At 45.8% G+C, this 17,253-nt stretch overlaps 1 protein-coding gene across 11 annotated transcripts in view; it reads right to left on the bottom strand.

The window, feature by feature from the left end:
* BNC2 (basonuclin zinc finger protein 2) overlaps positions 1–17,253 on the bottom strand; it is a 526,652-nt gene that overhangs the window by 236,078 nt on the left and 273,321 nt on the right. For 9 of the 11 annotated variants that reach the window (XM_069625988.1, XM_069625989.1, XM_069625979.1 and 6 more), the window contains one exon: positions 8,218–8,320. In XM_069625988.1, the coding sequence (XP_069482089.1) occupies positions 8,218–8,320 (103 nt within the window). The remainder of the gene's footprint in view (positions 1–8,217; positions 8,321–17,253) is intronic. The other 2 variants (XM_069625980.1, XM_069625985.1) reach the window with 1 other exon arrangement.

The following is a 17,253-nucleotide window of genomic DNA, read 5'->3' as shown; positions in this document are numbered from 1 at the left end:
AATTTAGTGTTAATGGCAATTACAGGGTATGCTAGCATTTAAGCAACATGGGAGAATTTACAGCACATTTTGTGATGATGTCCATGTCGAAACGTGATGTAAATTCACTCTAGTTACTGGTAAGTAGGGATTACTTTTAAACGTTTGAAAATCTGTGCGAGTTTAGCTGAAACAACACTGCAGTGTACAGAAGCCTTTTGAAAAGATGTGCTAGAACAGAAACTATTGGCTTTGCTGTTGCTCGTTACACAGCTTGCAGACTGCAACTGTGCTAACCCTTCCACCGGCATTGGGCTGTCAGTTGGGGCCCGGGCACTGAGACCAAATCTTGTAGAGGCCCTGACACAAAGCTATTGTGGTTGTTGGGAGCCTCAGGCCCCCTGACACTTACAGGCCAAGCAGAACTCTGTAAATCTGCCTTAGGCCTTTTTCAGGGCCCAAAAAAGCAGTGTGGCCATGTGACTAACAAGATGGCTAGTACAAGGGTGGTCTTATCTCTAACAGTAGCACTTCCTGCAACAATCCAGTGCTTCTGTAAACTAGTAGCCATGCACAGCTGAGCTTGGGAATGATAACAGTTGCACATGACCCCGAATAAAGCATTATTCATAGCATAAGTGACCAGTTTTTATATTTAACAACATATTTTAAAAGGGGGACAAGAGTGTTTCAACCAGAAACACTGTGAATAGGGCATATTGCATAAGGACAATCTCCTATTGATGTGTTTATTTTTATTTTATTGGAATATCAACCATCTGTGCCCTGCGCTGAAAGCAACGTGGCTGCTGGTCAGTGGAGTAACGGAGTGAATTTCCCCCTACTCCGTTAAGTACAAGAAGGTTTTGGGGCTCAGAGAGACCCACACTCCACTTGAGGTTCATTTACCTTTGTGGCGCTCAACCTCAAGTGGAGTGTGGGTCTCTCTGAGCCCCAATACCTTCCCATTGATGCGTGCTTTACAAAGTGTCACTGCAAGATGAATGCTCCATAATCCAGGATATGTAAGGGGACATGGACACAAATGGAACACACTAATGGGGACATTACACAACGGAGAACTGGGGCACATTTGCATTACTTACAAAGTATACAGTCACGTACAATTATCCAATCCACCAGTAGCAGTGCAAGACCAGTTGGTGATGCAAGCAGATAATTATGGGGTGAAGCAAGGGGAATAAGAATATTTGAGCATCATCTCCAAATTGATCAGAGAGGCCGAAGGTGGAGTTTGGTTTGGCAAGAGAAAAGGCATGCAGAGTGAAGAGAAGGGGGCAAAGCTCTGACCCTTGTGGGACCCCAAATAAGAGGGAGGTGGCAGAAGTAGGACCAGAGCTGTCGGAAAAGGTGCAGTTGGACACGTGATATAGGATCCAAGTAAGGGCTGTTTTCTGGAAGCCAAGCTGGGAGAGCATCTTGAGGAGAGAGGGGGATCGACACTATCAAAGGCAGCACCGTAGAGTGTCTGCCAGGTTCACAGAATGTGGAGGGCCAGTGAGTCTGTTAGTTTCCTGGTGTGCAGTGATACAGTTCAGGAACTTTTGAATAACAGGAAAAAAGAGAGACTGCCCGGTAGTTAAATGGGTTGTTTGGGTCAGCGGGCAGCTTCTTCAACATGGATGAGTCGGTAGGAAGGAGGGTGGAAGAGAGTGACCCTCCCCACAGTGGGACAGGATTTCTCATCATGTAATTATCAAGAAGCACCTCTTGCGCTTTTACATTTAGTAAAGTATTATACATGAACACATGCATCCAACAAAATAACTACCATGCACCTTCTGAGTGGCTAACTCCTCAGTGAGAGTCATGTGGGTTTACTCAATTCTAGCACTCAAAGCTCATTCCGCACCTTTATAATAATAATTTAGCAATTATATAGCACTAAGAACCCTCAGGCATCTGAGTGCTGCTTATTATTACCCACGGTGGGTGGTGCTTATTTATCAACCTCGGAAGGATGATAGGCTGAGTTTGGCCCTGCCGGGATACGAACCTGAGTTGGCAGGCTCTGCACGGATGTCAAAGCGAGCGCTCTACTCGCTGTGCTATCAATTTGGCTGTAGTGGTTATGTAACGGCAACTAATGCATCAGGGGATAGGCCCCGCCACTGCTGCCAGTTCTATGGAGTAGCCTTCAAATAACAGACTCCTAGGGTCCTTTACGAAAAGTATTCATTTAGAAATTGAATGCCTGTTTTTCTAAGCCGAGGCAACATTGTTGTGTTTCAGTTCATTTACTTTACACGCTTACTCACTGGCGCCTTCATGGTTTGCTTTTTATTTCACGGCATCGCTCTCATGCTAGATGACATTGTGACTTGTGTCGTGTTTCAAGAAACGAAAAGCTCCACGCTGAGGTGAAAGCAGGGGTCAAGTCCTAAAAACTAAAGTGGGGGGACTCATCAACAAACGCGATGGGAAGTGACATCACCAGAAGTTAGCATATGAAGGTGAAATATGCACATTTCATTAAATTGGCTTTGCATAACCACCCAAATTAAACAGGACGAATGGCATGTGCCTTTCATAAAATCAACACACAAAAAACCAAGAGAGGATATATTCTTCTAAAAGTGTTTTGAAAACGTTAAAAGGTGTGCATTTTTTAAACTCCAAGAACCACTACAAATGTTTTCCATGGGACTTGCAGTACCGAAATGGGGCATTTCACCTTTAGTTGTTTGTTATTTTTCATCAGGTTATATATAGTGCAGTGGTGAAGTCGCTAGCCTGCAAGCCTGACGACAGTGCTTTAATTCATACATTCAAAGAGGACAATTAATGTTTCTCATTTTAGCTGGGGGGACGGAGTCCACCCTCTGAAAAAAGTGGGTGGACTCTGTCCACCCGCGTGTACCCTCGACTTGAGCCCTGGGAAAGAATTACCATAAACAGACCTACCCGCACCCACCTTTACTATCAGTAGGACATATTTGAGGGAGATCCTTCAAGCACTGTTCTTGGGCGACTCGTATGACTGACTACAGCACCTGTATAACTTGCATGTTTTAATATTTATTTTATGCCTGTTTTAATTTGTCTGCACATCACTTTCACAGCGGTGCATCCACGTTAAGAGCTACAAAATAAAAAAATAATTGCATTTGTCAAACTCAATTAAAATTGATTCTAGGCTATCAACATAAGCTTTCCATTCCCGAGTGGTAAAAAAAAAAAAGAATAGTTTTTGTTTCAAATCAAACTCTGCCCCAGCACATTAGTGGAAATTTTAATTATTGCAGTGGGGAGTTACTATTTGCATTCAAGAAACTGCTTTTGTAGCGTACCACCGGGCCTTTCAATGCAATTAGTTTGCAATGGCGGCCCGATTCACACTGAATGATTTCAAAATTTCAGGCCTTTGTAACAAGAAATTAATTAGCCTCCACCTTAATGTCTTTCTTAAGAATTGGGAAAGCCCTAGAGGTGAAGAATATAAGCAAATGCAGTAAAATCTTAAGGCAAGCTATTTGTTGCAGGGCATACAGAGAGAGCTGCCGTGCACAAAGAGAGACGGCCCATTGATTGAGAACACGTTTTAAAGAACATAATATAGAAATAACACATGTAATCTCTTCACAGGGGTCAGAATTCCACTCAAGTGAATCATTGCTCGTGATGAGGCCCACAATCATTACTGAACTGATGTTCTTCCCTGTAAAGTAACTCCATCTCGTGGCACTGACCACAGGTAATCCTTGCCAGTGGCCTTTTCCCTGGCATTGTTCCTCTGGTGGTGCTGGTGACTGTCCTGGTGCTGTCCTCGCTCTGCTGGGTGCCTCTTCACCCCATTTGTGTCAGTGGCAACACTACAACACCAACTGCATTCATGCACCAGACAGCGTTTGTGATTGTGAGTTGGTGGCCTTGCAGGCACCTGTGTATTGGTGCACCCCATGTTAACTGCCGGAGTAGAGCGCTCGCTTTGACATCCTTTGACATCCGTGCAGAGCCTGCTAATGCAGGTTCGAATCCCGGCAGGGCCCAACTCAGCCTTTCATCCTTCCGAGGTCGATAAATGAGCACCACACACCGTGGGAAATAAGCAGCGCTCAGATGCCTGAGGGTTCATAGTGCTATATAAATGCACAAACAAACAAACTGCACATCAAAAGCAAAAGTGGAAGTTCAGTGCTTAACAAGGCTCTGGATGTGCTCGCAGAGTGCGAGGAAAGCCAGAGTTGTACTGATGGAAGCAGACGGTGCAAGACTGTCCGCGGTACTAGTAAGCTGCACCTGATACTCTGGCTGCCCTGATACTTCCCACACCATGCGCCTACACCACCCATTTTGCTTCAGCATTACTACCAGTTATTACAGTAGCGGAGCAGCACAATGTCATGTAGGCTGACTAGAGCAGAGTACTGGCTCCTAGTGATTCATGAAACTGGATAACTAGCCCCAGCGTGGCTCACACTGCTGTTGCTTGTTGTCTGAATTAGACGGACTAACCATAAAAGATTGACAAAACATCAAATCGCAATTAAACTGAATCTGAGATATTTGCCGGTACTGAGACATAAGCCCTGCGACCCAGCCATGGCAAGCACTCCCACAAATTAAGCACTGGTGCAGCAGTAGGGAGACAAATTCGATGCATTTCAAATATCGTGGCTCAAGGTCAGAGAAGTTTGGAATCATGGTTTTGCCTCTTAACAATATTTGTCCTAATAGGGAATTATCAGGTGGTGTGTTTTGTTTTCAGAGTTTCTGATCTAGGGTTTACAGGCAGGTGAAGGACAGACTTACTTGAGTCTACAATATAACAACATTGAAAACCGTTATCAGCAAGTAAACAGTTCTTTTGGGCTGACTGCACAAAATACCCAGACTCGCCATTAGTGGAGAAGGTTGCTTTAATGTGACAGAGCGTGGCTTACAAAAACCCGCTAACCTGGCTGCATGGCCTTAAAGATTAACAGATCAATTAACAATTGCCAAAAACAACTAAATAAACAAATCACATTCATGACTTCCTGTCCCTTGCTCCCTACTCTCCCCCTCAATTTCTCTCAACCTTCATTCCCGCTTTCTCCCATCTTCTCCCCGAGGCCACGCCCCTCCTTCTTCAATACCTCTTCCCCCTCTTTGTACCCCCGGGGTAGCCTGTTCGTGCAAACAGCACTACCCAGCCTCCTTACCGCGATAATAATCCTTCGGCTTCAACCAACCATCATTTAACCAACCGTGTCCCCGGCTACCGCTCCACCATCCCCCCATCTCCCCTATGTCTGAACACTCCCAAACTTACAACCTAACTCTTCCATGAAAGCCAAACTGACCTGCCACATCAGCAACAAAGAACATCACATTACAAATATTCCATTCACTCTACCGCCCTGACCTGTCACCAAAGAAACCACTTGCTCCCCAATATTACTTACCTCCCCTTTACTTGCAAACCCCTAAACTAAAGTTAAGGGGGTTGGCGGGCGGGCAACAAGGAACGGCATTAACCGCCAAAAGTTCCAGGGCCTTCGCGGGCACCTGTATATATACACCGCAGGAGGGCAATCTATCTGTGCCGACTCGCTGGCCGGGTGCAGCACCCAAAACCTCCCCGGGGAGCAACGCATACCGCGTCCTCCCTGGGGCCCCCCTTTGCAACAAAATCATCTATTTACGGGGATGTTGCTAGTCGGCCAAATACTCTAAACAAGATGTAGTCTGCAGACACCAAAACCCATCCTCAATCGAAGTAAATCAGCCAACAACATTTGTAATCAACAAACACAGATTTTCTACGGCACATATTACTGAGAAACTAGCATTAAGGACTTGATGTTAGACAGGAGTATCCCTTCGCCCCCCACTACAGAAGATGCTCGAGATTAATAAAGGCCTGTGCAGCTCGAGGGAGTATTACGCATCGCTGCACGTGGCGATGGCGGATATGTCCCTCTCCTGCCATTCCCATGAAGAAGAGATTAATGAACTTCTCCTAAAAATCTGACCCAATGGTGATGTTTATCACTTCCGGGGACTGGGGTTTCTGAGTTGGCAGGAGTAGGCGTGGGCATATCTTGAGCCTTCTGCCGTTTCTCTGCCAGACCCTGCTATTGCAAAACTCCTTGAAAATCAACCAGTAATGCACTGAGATGCACACAATGGTAGCACCGGGATCCGGGGGATTAAATGACCCAGACATGTTCTTATCATCCCTTCTAAAAACATTTATAAACAGTGGATGTTTCTGCTTTATTATAAGCCTGCTGGAGCCTGAAATGTGTCCTTGAAGAGCCTGGAATGCAATGACAGGACAACCAAGATGGCAAGTGGCTCTGGAAGAGCAGGACACAACATATTCAAATATGGGAATACAAAATACAGCTCAACACTGTCTTTTGAGTAACCCAAGACTCAAAAGAGGAGTACATTTTCTATGTTTGAAGCAGCAACGCATTGAAAGTCTCCTTTACCCTCCTCCCAGCTTCCTCCTCATCTCTCTGCTGCTAAACGTGCTGCAGCATGGTGTTTGTGCTTCCGTTGGCTCCAACGAGAAAAAAGCAATAGTACTATGGGGTTTCCAGTTAAAGTGCAAATACAAGTCGCCCTAATGCTGAGATAATTATGCACAGTAACGCTCAAGGAGGCAGGCAGGTTTTTGAGTAGCTACCACAGTGAGCCCCAACTTAGAGATTCCAGAAGCATGCGTCCTTGTTCTTCAGGCTGGCAAATTAATAAAGCTCATTTGGCATGGTTGGTTACAGAATGGTGGTGTATTTATTTATTTATTGTTTGCTTTTTAGGTGCCTATACAGGAAATACATTCTGATTCAAAGCGCCCACAGGGCTACAGGGAGGGAACATGGGGTAGCAGTACAGTTAAATGCACAAAATACAGAGGGGGAAGGGACGCTCAAACCTACTATACCTTGTGAGTCTTCAGAACGTGCAAGTGCAGGAAGGAAGAGGGCAGTGGGGTAGGTGCTAAAGTGTCAGTGTTTGAGGGTGAGCCACAGATGAAATGCAAGGTACGTTAAGTGCTATGCAGCCAGGAGCCACGTTGGATGCAAAGTGCAAATCTCCAGTGCGGAGGGTGTGCCAAGGCAAGTGCTGAAGGAAAACAGATGCTGGGGAGATTGGGAGTGAATGGTCAGAGGCCGAGGGGATACATAAGGGTCCAAGACACCAATCACAGCAACTGTGAGATTAGCAGGGGAAGGAAGAAGGTAATGAGGAGGAAAAGAGGATAGTCTTGAGGTGTTTTTGGAACTTCAGATGGTCCTTCTCAAGACGCAGCAGGAGGGCAAGGCTGTTCCAGAGGAGGGAAACAGCTGAGGAAAGAGAGCACACTCCTGCTCTCTGTTTAGCTTAACGCTTTACACACAGAGTTAAAAAAAGAGGTTCTTGAATCCCAGAAATCGACGGATTCCAATGCAGTTTTGCCTTCCCATTACAGTTCTTGATGATGTCAGTCTGAGATCATCAGTCCTCTGACTGTCAACACATGTGCTTTCCCACCTTTGGGCCAGCATTGATAAGAAGAGGAAAGAATTGGTTGGTTCTCCTTAGAATTCAAAGGTCGGGACACGCTGAGGTTCGAATAACTACATACACCCTCCGCAGGGCACTCCTTTGAATCAATCATCACCCTCGCACTGCGGTGCGAGGGTGATGATCCCTGCATCTCTAGTTAAAGGGGTGCCTGGCGGAATGGTCGACACAAAGGAAGAAAAGACTAGGCTTTTTCTTTCTAAAGCCTTAATCTCTCACTTATACACGAAATCTTAAGGCCTCAGAAATAATGCCTTGGCTTTTAGTGGGCAGGGATTACCAGGGGACATTAGGGAGCCCCGGTAGGGCCGCGTCTCGAACAACAATTTTCGGAGACTGCCAGGGCTCCCCCCAGCTATCTCCACCCCACTTAAAGCCCTGACAAAGCATTTAAGGGGTCACTGGAGTCCCACCAACTAGCAACATGACAACCTTTACAATTCTCAATGGATAAAAAACAATTCTGGAATTGTATTTGCATTGTAATTAATATTTGAATAAAGAAGTATGTTCTTCATAATAATAACTAGGTTTGGGGCATGGGCTACTAGGACTGGGTTTACATGTTTTGGGCAACCTCTCAGACATTGTGTCTGCCGAAGGCCTGCTTCCACACTCAGTACCGTGTGTGGGCATTACAGGGCTCTGGAACATACAGCGCAATATTATTTCTGCATTCAATAGCAGAAAAAGAGCAGAGGCACCCCCCCTCCTTACCGTGTGCCACCCAGCCATGCTTACACTGATCACAGGTTCGCAGGTTGATCTTCCCCGGCTGGAAACACTCACAGGTGCAATTTACCAGTGTGCAGCGGATGGCCTGGAAAAGAAGTGAAAAAGAGAGCCATCATGAAAAACAAACCTAGATTGGCAATTACAAGTATACTCTTAGAACGAATCTGTGAACGTGACAGAAACGTCCTAAGCAATGTTGTTTTACCTCCCTCCCCCCAAAATAAATGCCACCTCGATGCTATTCAGTCGCTCTAAAGAAAGGCAGACATCTATCCCACACTTTGGTTCATGTTCTCACTCCAGGAAACCAAAAACGGTCTCTTGATGAAACTAACAGGGAATAAAGTAAGGGTGTGGCTGCCAATATATGCCAAATAAGGCTGCAAGGTGCTCGGGCGGCTGGTAAGGCTGCAACGGATAAGAGGCATGCCGCAGAGCCAGCCACTTCCCCCAGAGAATGAGGCCAACACCAGCATTAAGCTCAACATAGGCATTCGCAGGCTACAGACCTCACCTAGCTTCTCACAGGAAGAGACAAACTTCAAAATCCAAGGGTTGAAATGTCTCGGATATGTGCATTCAGCGAACACCTGGACATTGGGAATAGTTTATTTGTACAGATGTACCCATTCAGCTATCTCAGTGTCGTTTGCTTTGCTGCAAACCAAGCACACTGGTCTTAAGCCCTGCGCCAGCCTTAAAATAACACCTCGAAGTTATAGTGCACCCCTTTGGCTTCTCATTATTAACATTCAGTCAAAAACTTGCTTCAGAACTCCAGCGTCTGGACCATGGACAAGAATAATCCTCGATAAACAAAGGAATGCTTTTGAAAATTAGCTTATTGTAAAATTGTGTAGCAGAAATGGAACAAAATGTCCAATGAACATTTGGAATGAGTGGGTAAGCCAGACAGAGGGGCCTATAGGTACAGCAATAGCAGGGGCCATGGGCAGAGTGCAAGGGTCATTCTGCCTTTTTTCCTGCCTGGTTCATGTGCTAGTCGTTGTTAGTTTCTGCATGTCTTTCCAGAGTGCAGTGGAGAGACAGAGAGAGGGTATACTAAAAGAGGAGAGGACACAAATGCATAGCTATGCATAAATTCAGGGCACCGAGAGGATATCTACAAAGAAAGAAAAAGGGCTGGAAAGGAGGGGAGATACAGAAGAAAAGACCGAGATGCACTATTGGCTCGAGAGAGTTAAGAGGAAGGAAGACACACTGGAGATTATGTAAACATTCATTCTGTAGCCAAAAAAAAAATGATTGGAACCTGAAAACAAATGTTCTATTTAAATACTCTGGCAATTATCGCAGTGACTCGTATACTCCTAGTTACCTTGCCCCCAGACGCATGAGAGAGATTATGCAAGAAACCTGGTCACAAGGAGGATCAGGCACATGGTCTTGCACTGCTTCCTCACCATACCCAGGCCTAATTGTGCACCAGCTCTTTAGCTTACGTTCTGGGTGTTGCGTATACAGAATGCATGATAATTGCCAAAAGTCACTGCTTTGCAGGGAAGGCATGTTAGCTATTTTATTATTTATTATTGGACATTATAATTTTTTTGACTTTTTTTTTAACTTGTGATTTGTATAGCGATTCGTGACAGAGTCCTCCAGTTTCTAAGAACTCAACGATGGAGGAAACCCAGTTTACACATCATCATCCTGTTCCCACGACGAGCACGTTGCCCCTGGGCTACCCTCCCGTACCAAAAAAAGGAAGTGAATCCAAAATGCAAAACAGCACCCATAAAGAAATCATTTCTTACGCTGCTTTACCCAGGGAGACAGGAGGCACAAAGCACTATAAATCACAGAAACATCTGGCTGATACGGGGAAATCCTTTATGAACTCTAGGTAATGATCAAGCTTTGTCACACATCCAGATTGACGAGCGCAAAAGAAGCTTTGGCACAAAAAATACAGGCAGTACAATTATTTAATTTGCATAAAAAATAGACAACAAATTTGAGATATGTGTGGAGTACCACCTTTTCCAGTGAAACACTGTAGTTGAGGTTCCAGCAAAGGGGGCACGCAGGGCACTGGCAACATTTTCTGAAATAACCTCTCCCAAAAACACTATCTTTGCTTTCACAAGCTTACTATCCAATGAGGCTGAGGGTTAAATCGCTTGTGTATATATAAAAAAAAAACATGTTTAAGCTCCTATTAAGATAGGAAATGACCCATGTTTTTGTTAGGAACAAAAACTCCTTATCTTAAGTTCCTGTACATAAAGGGAGGCATTCATGGAATTATTAGCGGGGAAAATCAGGCACTTGAGTGATAAATAACCACGCAGAAGTCCCGTTCGGCGATTCATGGAATAAAATGAGCAGGACTTCTCCTGGACTTGCGTGGAGTTCGCGCAGGCTCAGCACATCTCTGCAAGCCGGTGAGGGTCTTGCGTGAGACACCACGCAGTACATGGGCGTGGCTTGCGCACTGGACTGGGAAGGGGGCATAACACCACAAATGGAGAAGAACTTGCGAAAAAGTGGGCATTCCCAGGGACGGCCTGCAGGCACTGCCTTGCATGGCCACAATTGTGTGACACAAGACCTATTCATGGATTTGATCGTGCAACCTCTCTGCTGGGAAATGGCCACGCAAGTCCTTCATACTATCCCGACACCCGAAGGCAGGCGTAAGTACGCTTGCCCATAGGAAAACAGCACTGAGGTGGGTTTGCATGTCGGATTTCGTGGTGCGTGTATGCAGTGTAGCAGGGTGCATGAATGGATCCACACGCAGACTTTCTAGATTTCAACCGAGGTATGATTTTTCATATGCATGTTGTCGGGGTGCCGGATACTGTTACGGGGACCCTGCACAGGGTCCCCAAGATGCAGGCCTGCTTGCTGAAGACTCCATGCACTGTTGGAAGGGTGCGTGTATTCGCATGCATTGATAGCTGTCCTGGCTGTTTTTGCTTTGCGTGGGGGCATGCCGTGGGCAATCCGGGCACGACTTCCGAATATGCTTACTTTGCACAGTAAACTCCATGAATGCACGGGGGCACATATTTTAATCTGCACACAGGCTCGCACAGTGGCCTTCTCGGCGCGTGGCCCCTGCAGGATTTCCGTGCACATTTCCATGAATAGGGCCCTGAATGTACTGAATAAAAGGATTTGCAGAGCTCCATCAGTATGCATGCCTGTAAGATTGCACATTAACTATTTTATCCCGCACCGTCTGACAAAAAAAAGAACCATTTACTATTATATTAGTATCTCACAGAGCCTTTTGTCAGAGCCTACATTTTATCAGCCAGACATCATGACGTTTTTGGATGGGTTCAAAAACTCAAGGGGAAAACCTGCAATGTAGGAGTAGAAAAGTCAATTTCAGCAAATATGACAAACACAAAACAGCACCACATAGTAGCCACCAGCAGAGTTTCGCCTCAAGATAACAGCCACAGAGCAATGCATCATGGTAAACACATTAGCTGAAAACTGACATTGTTGTATGGGGCAGTGCTATTACATATCAACATTTTATCTAGACTCTCCTTTGCCAGGCATAGATTACCCAGTGCAAGCTGTTCAAAGAACCAGGCAATCATGTTGAATGATTGACTAGAGTGCCTAAACACACTTCTCTTTGTTAGGACAGACCATCCCTAGCCTCTACCAAGACGATCCCTTGCATCTACCAATCTCATGGTGTTGACACTGGGACAGCTCCAGCAGATTCAAGACCCAGAACCTGGTGGCCAACAACACAAATGAAATCATGTAGCACTTCTGTCTCATTCTAAATAAGTGCAGTACTCTGAAAACCGACGAGGGGGGTGAGGGAGGAACTTGAAGCAGAACAGATTATCCCAGCATTGGTCCATTTTATCCAAGAGGTAACCTCTGATAGTTGGCATTGCTCCGGAGGTGAACAGATCTATCAATGGGCATCACCATACCTCAAAGAAAGCGCTGAACTTGATCATGAAGTGACAAGTTGAGCATTTGGAATGGAGTCCCCTGCTATGCCGAGTACTCCTGTCGGATGTGTTGCTACAAGGACGACCTGATATGAGAGCGATAATTCCCAATGAGCTGTCATAAGTCAGCCCAGCCAAAGGGATCTGGTACCCCATTGCTTGCTAATATAGTAAGTGCATAGTGGTAAAGCTCTCCATAAGTACCAGAATCTGTTTATCAATTAGAAGAGGCCTAAAAGTCTCGACACCAAGAACATGGTGTACAGCTCTAAGATGCTGATGCTGCGCTGTCTGTTTCCTAGAGACCAACATGTGCAGATCTGAAAGAGATACTTTGGTGGCCCAGCATCACTATGATCATTCTTTCGTTTGGATGTTTCTGGCTTGTGGGGATCGAATAGGAACCTCTAGCAGAAAGTGGTCACTGTCTATCTTCAACTCCATACCCCCAATAAACTCTTCTGAAACTTGATCGCTCTCCTGGCACCAAAGAGATAGCAGACCTAGCTGCAAAAAGAACTCACAGCAGTTTCCATAAGGGAAAAATAAGACCAAGCACATCTGGTGAGAGTTGGACCAGTGGAAGGGAAGCTAACATTCTCCTTGTAGAGAAGTTCAGATCAAATCAGAAACTGACCTGATGGATTAGGTCACATGGATGGCGAACCCCAAATGATCACCTAGTGGACAGAGCCTTCATTCACCTACAATGACAACCTCCTCAAGGGCCTGTCTTCTTATTAGGGTATGTGTGCAACTACTGACTTTTAACCTACATGGAAATGACTGCCATGATCTTCATGAAGAACGGAGGAGCCATGTAGAGGCCAAAAGGCAGGAATCTGTACTGAGCGTGTGTGGAATGGGCTTCAAACAGCAGAAGAATTACGTGGGGTCCAACCCATAATGCAATGATACATATCAGCGTAGTCTCTTGATGACATCCACTCTCCTAACTGGAAACAGGTCAGGATTTGAACCAGTGACATATTTTGACAGTGCCAATCAATTGCTTTAGTGACGAGATTCAAAATCAGCTGAACTTTCTAGTTTTCTTCTCCCCGTTGAAAATGAGCAAGGAGAGGTGACGTACCTACTGAGGTGGAACTGGGTCCATGAGACCCACATCCACCTCCAGCCACATCTCCTCATTTAGGCAAGAATAGAAGGAGATGGTTGGTCTTGAGAGGAATGCTCCAAAACTGTGATTGTGAGACTTGCAGTTCTTCTCATCTTCTGTGTCAGTGACCACTGATTTGGGGAGATGTGTGCATTGTATCTGTTTTTAGAAGTGTCTTCTCCTGGAAAATTCGTTTTATATCCTCCTCTCGTAGAAATACCAAAAAGTTGACAAACAGTGAGGCCAGTCTGTCTTGGCGCATGCCTGGTCTGAGGTTTACTACTGCCTTGTGGATAGCAACCAGGAACCTAGTAGCCACATACTCTCTTTGCACCTGTAGAGCTGCTCACCCGAAGAGTCACCAAAAAAGTCTTTACTACCAAATGGATGGTCCATAATGCTCCCCCGAATTGTGTCACATAGGTTGGTAGAGATTAGCGTCATTGATATTGGCATGCTCACTCCTACATGCAAGCCCACATGGTTCATTGCTGAGCTCAACTGGCTGTTCCCGTTTACGGTCTTGGATATTTTTTGCATGTATTCCAACTTTCATTTACGGTGTTTGCTACATCCTGTCCATAATTGAGGTCCTTGCTAAAATAAAGGCAAGTATCTTGATATATTTTCATTCACAGAGAGTGCCTACTTGGTATCCCTCTGTTTCCATTGTGATTGCCCAGCCGATGTGGTCAATATTTAGGGCCTATTAAGAGCTGACTTGACATAAGATGACTGTGCCATTTGAAGGATACCAGAGACAATGCCTTGTCAGGCACGAGTCTATACCTAGTGGCTAATATCTCTCACCACTGGAATGAGCTGTGGGTTCTTACCTTATTCAACGTGCACAGTTGAAGGGGATGGCCCACCCTTTCATGCTTCATGGCAAGCACGGGTGTAAGAATCCCTGCCTTGGAGGGAGACCAATCCACACCAGAGCATGAACCATAGGTTATGTAACAGCCCTGCTCTGAAAAGCTCCTCCACTTAAGATAGTCTGGGACATGTTGGTCCAAAGGCTGGGGGTGGAAGAGCCTGTTGAGCCACAAGCTATGGTCCTGTCTGAGATGGCACGACCAATAGGAATCTGAACAAGGGAGAAAAGAACAAGCTGTGGTCTGTATCTTCAGCCCTGACCATTATGAGGATCTTTACTTCTCAGTGTCTGAGCACCGAACACTAGGTCAGCTAACACTGGAGAGAAAATAAGCTCTATACTCTGCCTAAAGTATGGGAAACCTAGGCTCTTTCAATCTCTTTGCTGAGGCCAGAGGCAATCCACCTGAGTCTCCGGCTGCTCTTGAATCAGTAGATTTTGAGCTCTATGTGCAAGTTCAACCTATTCTGGAAGTGTCCCGAATCCAGTAGGCTTTGAGCAGCATTTTTCCTCCTTTTCAGACATCTGCCCCCTTGACTGCATCACCCGTTGAGTGGTGTGGGCAGGATAGCCACCTGAACCACTCTGGTAGAAAAGCTCAGAGGAGACTTCCCCCTTCACGGGTGGCCCTCTTCAACTTGCACAACGCGTGGGAATGCCACTGTGCGTGGCGTGGATCTCTGGCGGATTGTGCATGCCTCTGACCCAATAGATAAGGACCCTACCTGCCCCCAGCTTCACTGGGCTTGGTATCTACGCCTCAAGAACAGTTAGACTACCCTTCCACACCGTACGACCATCAGGAAGGGAACCTTGCTTTTTTCAAGTTGTACTTCTGAGGGGGTCTCAGCAGTGTTGGATTCAGTTCCCCTAGAGGAGACCTCAGTATAAGTATCAGATGAAGAACTCAAGAAGTTACCTAATAGCATAATGCCACCTGCGTATTTGTGCGCACATAATTTCAGCCTTATACATCACACCCTCAAATTACTTGCACAATTCTGCTTCATAGAGCCATGTGATCCCACACACCCCTGCATGAACGATTCGCTGAGTCATGCATTCCACTTCAGTAAAGGACACGCTCACCTCACAATACACAACACTACAACCTTGCACATTGCTACAGACAGCCCTACTGTGCGGTCATGTCAAGGAAAGGGATGGATCTTAATGCAAATACAAGGTCATCTAAATACTAAAATTGTGTGTTATCTTAATGCCCTTTGGTGACACCCAGTCTCCCATTGCTAGACTTGGGTCTATTTGTGCATGCGTAGACAGGTCCAAAGTGTTATCAACTGAAACAGGCCAGTTCACCAATCCTTCTCTGAACCACAGTCTTGGGTACAATGCCATGTGCCCAGCCACACACGCAGCACAAGGAACTGACAAAGTCCACCACAACACCCTGCAACGCTGCACATTGCTACCTAAACCATTGCAATGCTGTCGGGTACCAGTAAAGGCATGGATATGTTCATCGATAATTCAGTACATTGCTTTCTGTATGTCCGCCATTTCTGAATCTCTGAATTGCATGGACTGTACTCTTAATTGTTACGCAATGAGCAGACCCCTGTCCAGTGGCAGCCTTGCACACTGAGCCACCCCACAGCACGCGGAATCAAGAGGATCGACAGGCTAACCGAGCAGACTTTCCCTCTGCCCCTGAGCGGGCAAGACCCACCCAAAATATACACATGCCCAATCAACAGCACTGTGTGGGCATTTGCAGATGTTAATATCACTGTGGCGGGCCCAACTACATTAGCTTCAAGCCCAACCTTTTAGACAATCCTGACTACGCCTCTGACGTGCTGCCCCGAGCAACCTGCCCATCCTCACACAAAAAGCTGAATGCTCGATAACCCACAGGTTCCACAATAATGACAATTCCTGTAGGAGAAAACCCATGGGATTAAAGATATTTACAATAAATGCAAGCCAACAAGTATACATAGTTGAATTAAGCTTTGAAAATCCCTCATGCCAGACATAGTCCATACAATGAAGTGTCCTTGCTGGCAGTGCGTTCCATATCGAATGGGTTGACATGGCTGCAAAGTGCCATTTCCCCGCAGTATCTGTCACACCCTGTCAATATATTGTAATTACCAGGAGTGCTGTGGAGTCGACAGTGCCGATCCAGCCTCAGATGCAATCGATGATGCTTTTTTTTGTCTCCTTTTTTTTGTGCCACTGTGACTGCAGATTCAGCAGTCATGGGTACATGGGGCCCAGGCGTTGTAATGATGCTAGCCCTCCTCTGGATTCAGGGCTCTTTTTTATTATCAGTGTATTTATTGAGCGTGGACCTAGGCATGAATTAGTGAAGGAAATTCAGTGATGTTAAAGGAAGGACTGTAGGAACTAAACAGAGGAGAGGGATTCCAAGACTGCTGACCGACGCTGTAAGTGGCCTGCAAAATGGAGCCAGGGCTCTTAGGGGGTGTGGCTGAAAAGGGGCATTGCATGGCAGACGTTCGGTGCCACTATTAGGAGGCAACACTTGCCTCACCTGAATACTGCCTGTTAGGGCACGTCCCTGTAAGAGCCCCGATTTTGCAAAAAGCCATGGTCTAACAGGGAGCAGTGGTGGAAATGGGAAAAAATTGGTGGGGGATCCCGCAAGGCCCGTGGTGGGGGTGGAGTTTGGGGGAGCGGTGCCCGAGGAGGTAGGGTTTAGCAGGGCAGAGCTGGCAGTTGACCTCCGATCAAAGGAAATCTCCAAAATATTTCTTTCATGTTGCTTCTTTTCCAATCTATATATCAATTCCACTTTAAACCACTTCCATGGCACTGGTGATGAGTTACTTCACTATGCGGATAATAGCTTTGAACAGTGTTGCTGAGTAAATATTCTTTAAAATGCACAATTTGCATCCCATTTTATTAAAAAAAAACTCCTCCTTGGGTACTATTCAAGCGGGGTGATTTCTGTTTGCCATAAGCAATGTTTTCTTTTACTTGAACCACATCCGGCACAGCTCCTGCAGATCCCCACTGAAAGCAGTTGGGTGGCTGCATTGTGTGGGATAGTTTCTATGTTAATAGGGGTA

This window comes from Ambystoma mexicanum, chromosome 6p, assembly GCF_040938575.1.
Source record: "Ambystoma mexicanum isolate Mex_15411 chromosome 6p, UKY_AmexF1_1, whole genome shotgun sequence".
Lineage (NCBI taxonomy): Eukaryota > Metazoa > Chordata > Amphibia > Caudata > Ambystomatidae > Ambystoma > Ambystoma mexicanum.
This window is presented reverse-complemented; position numbering and strand designations above follow the sequence as displayed.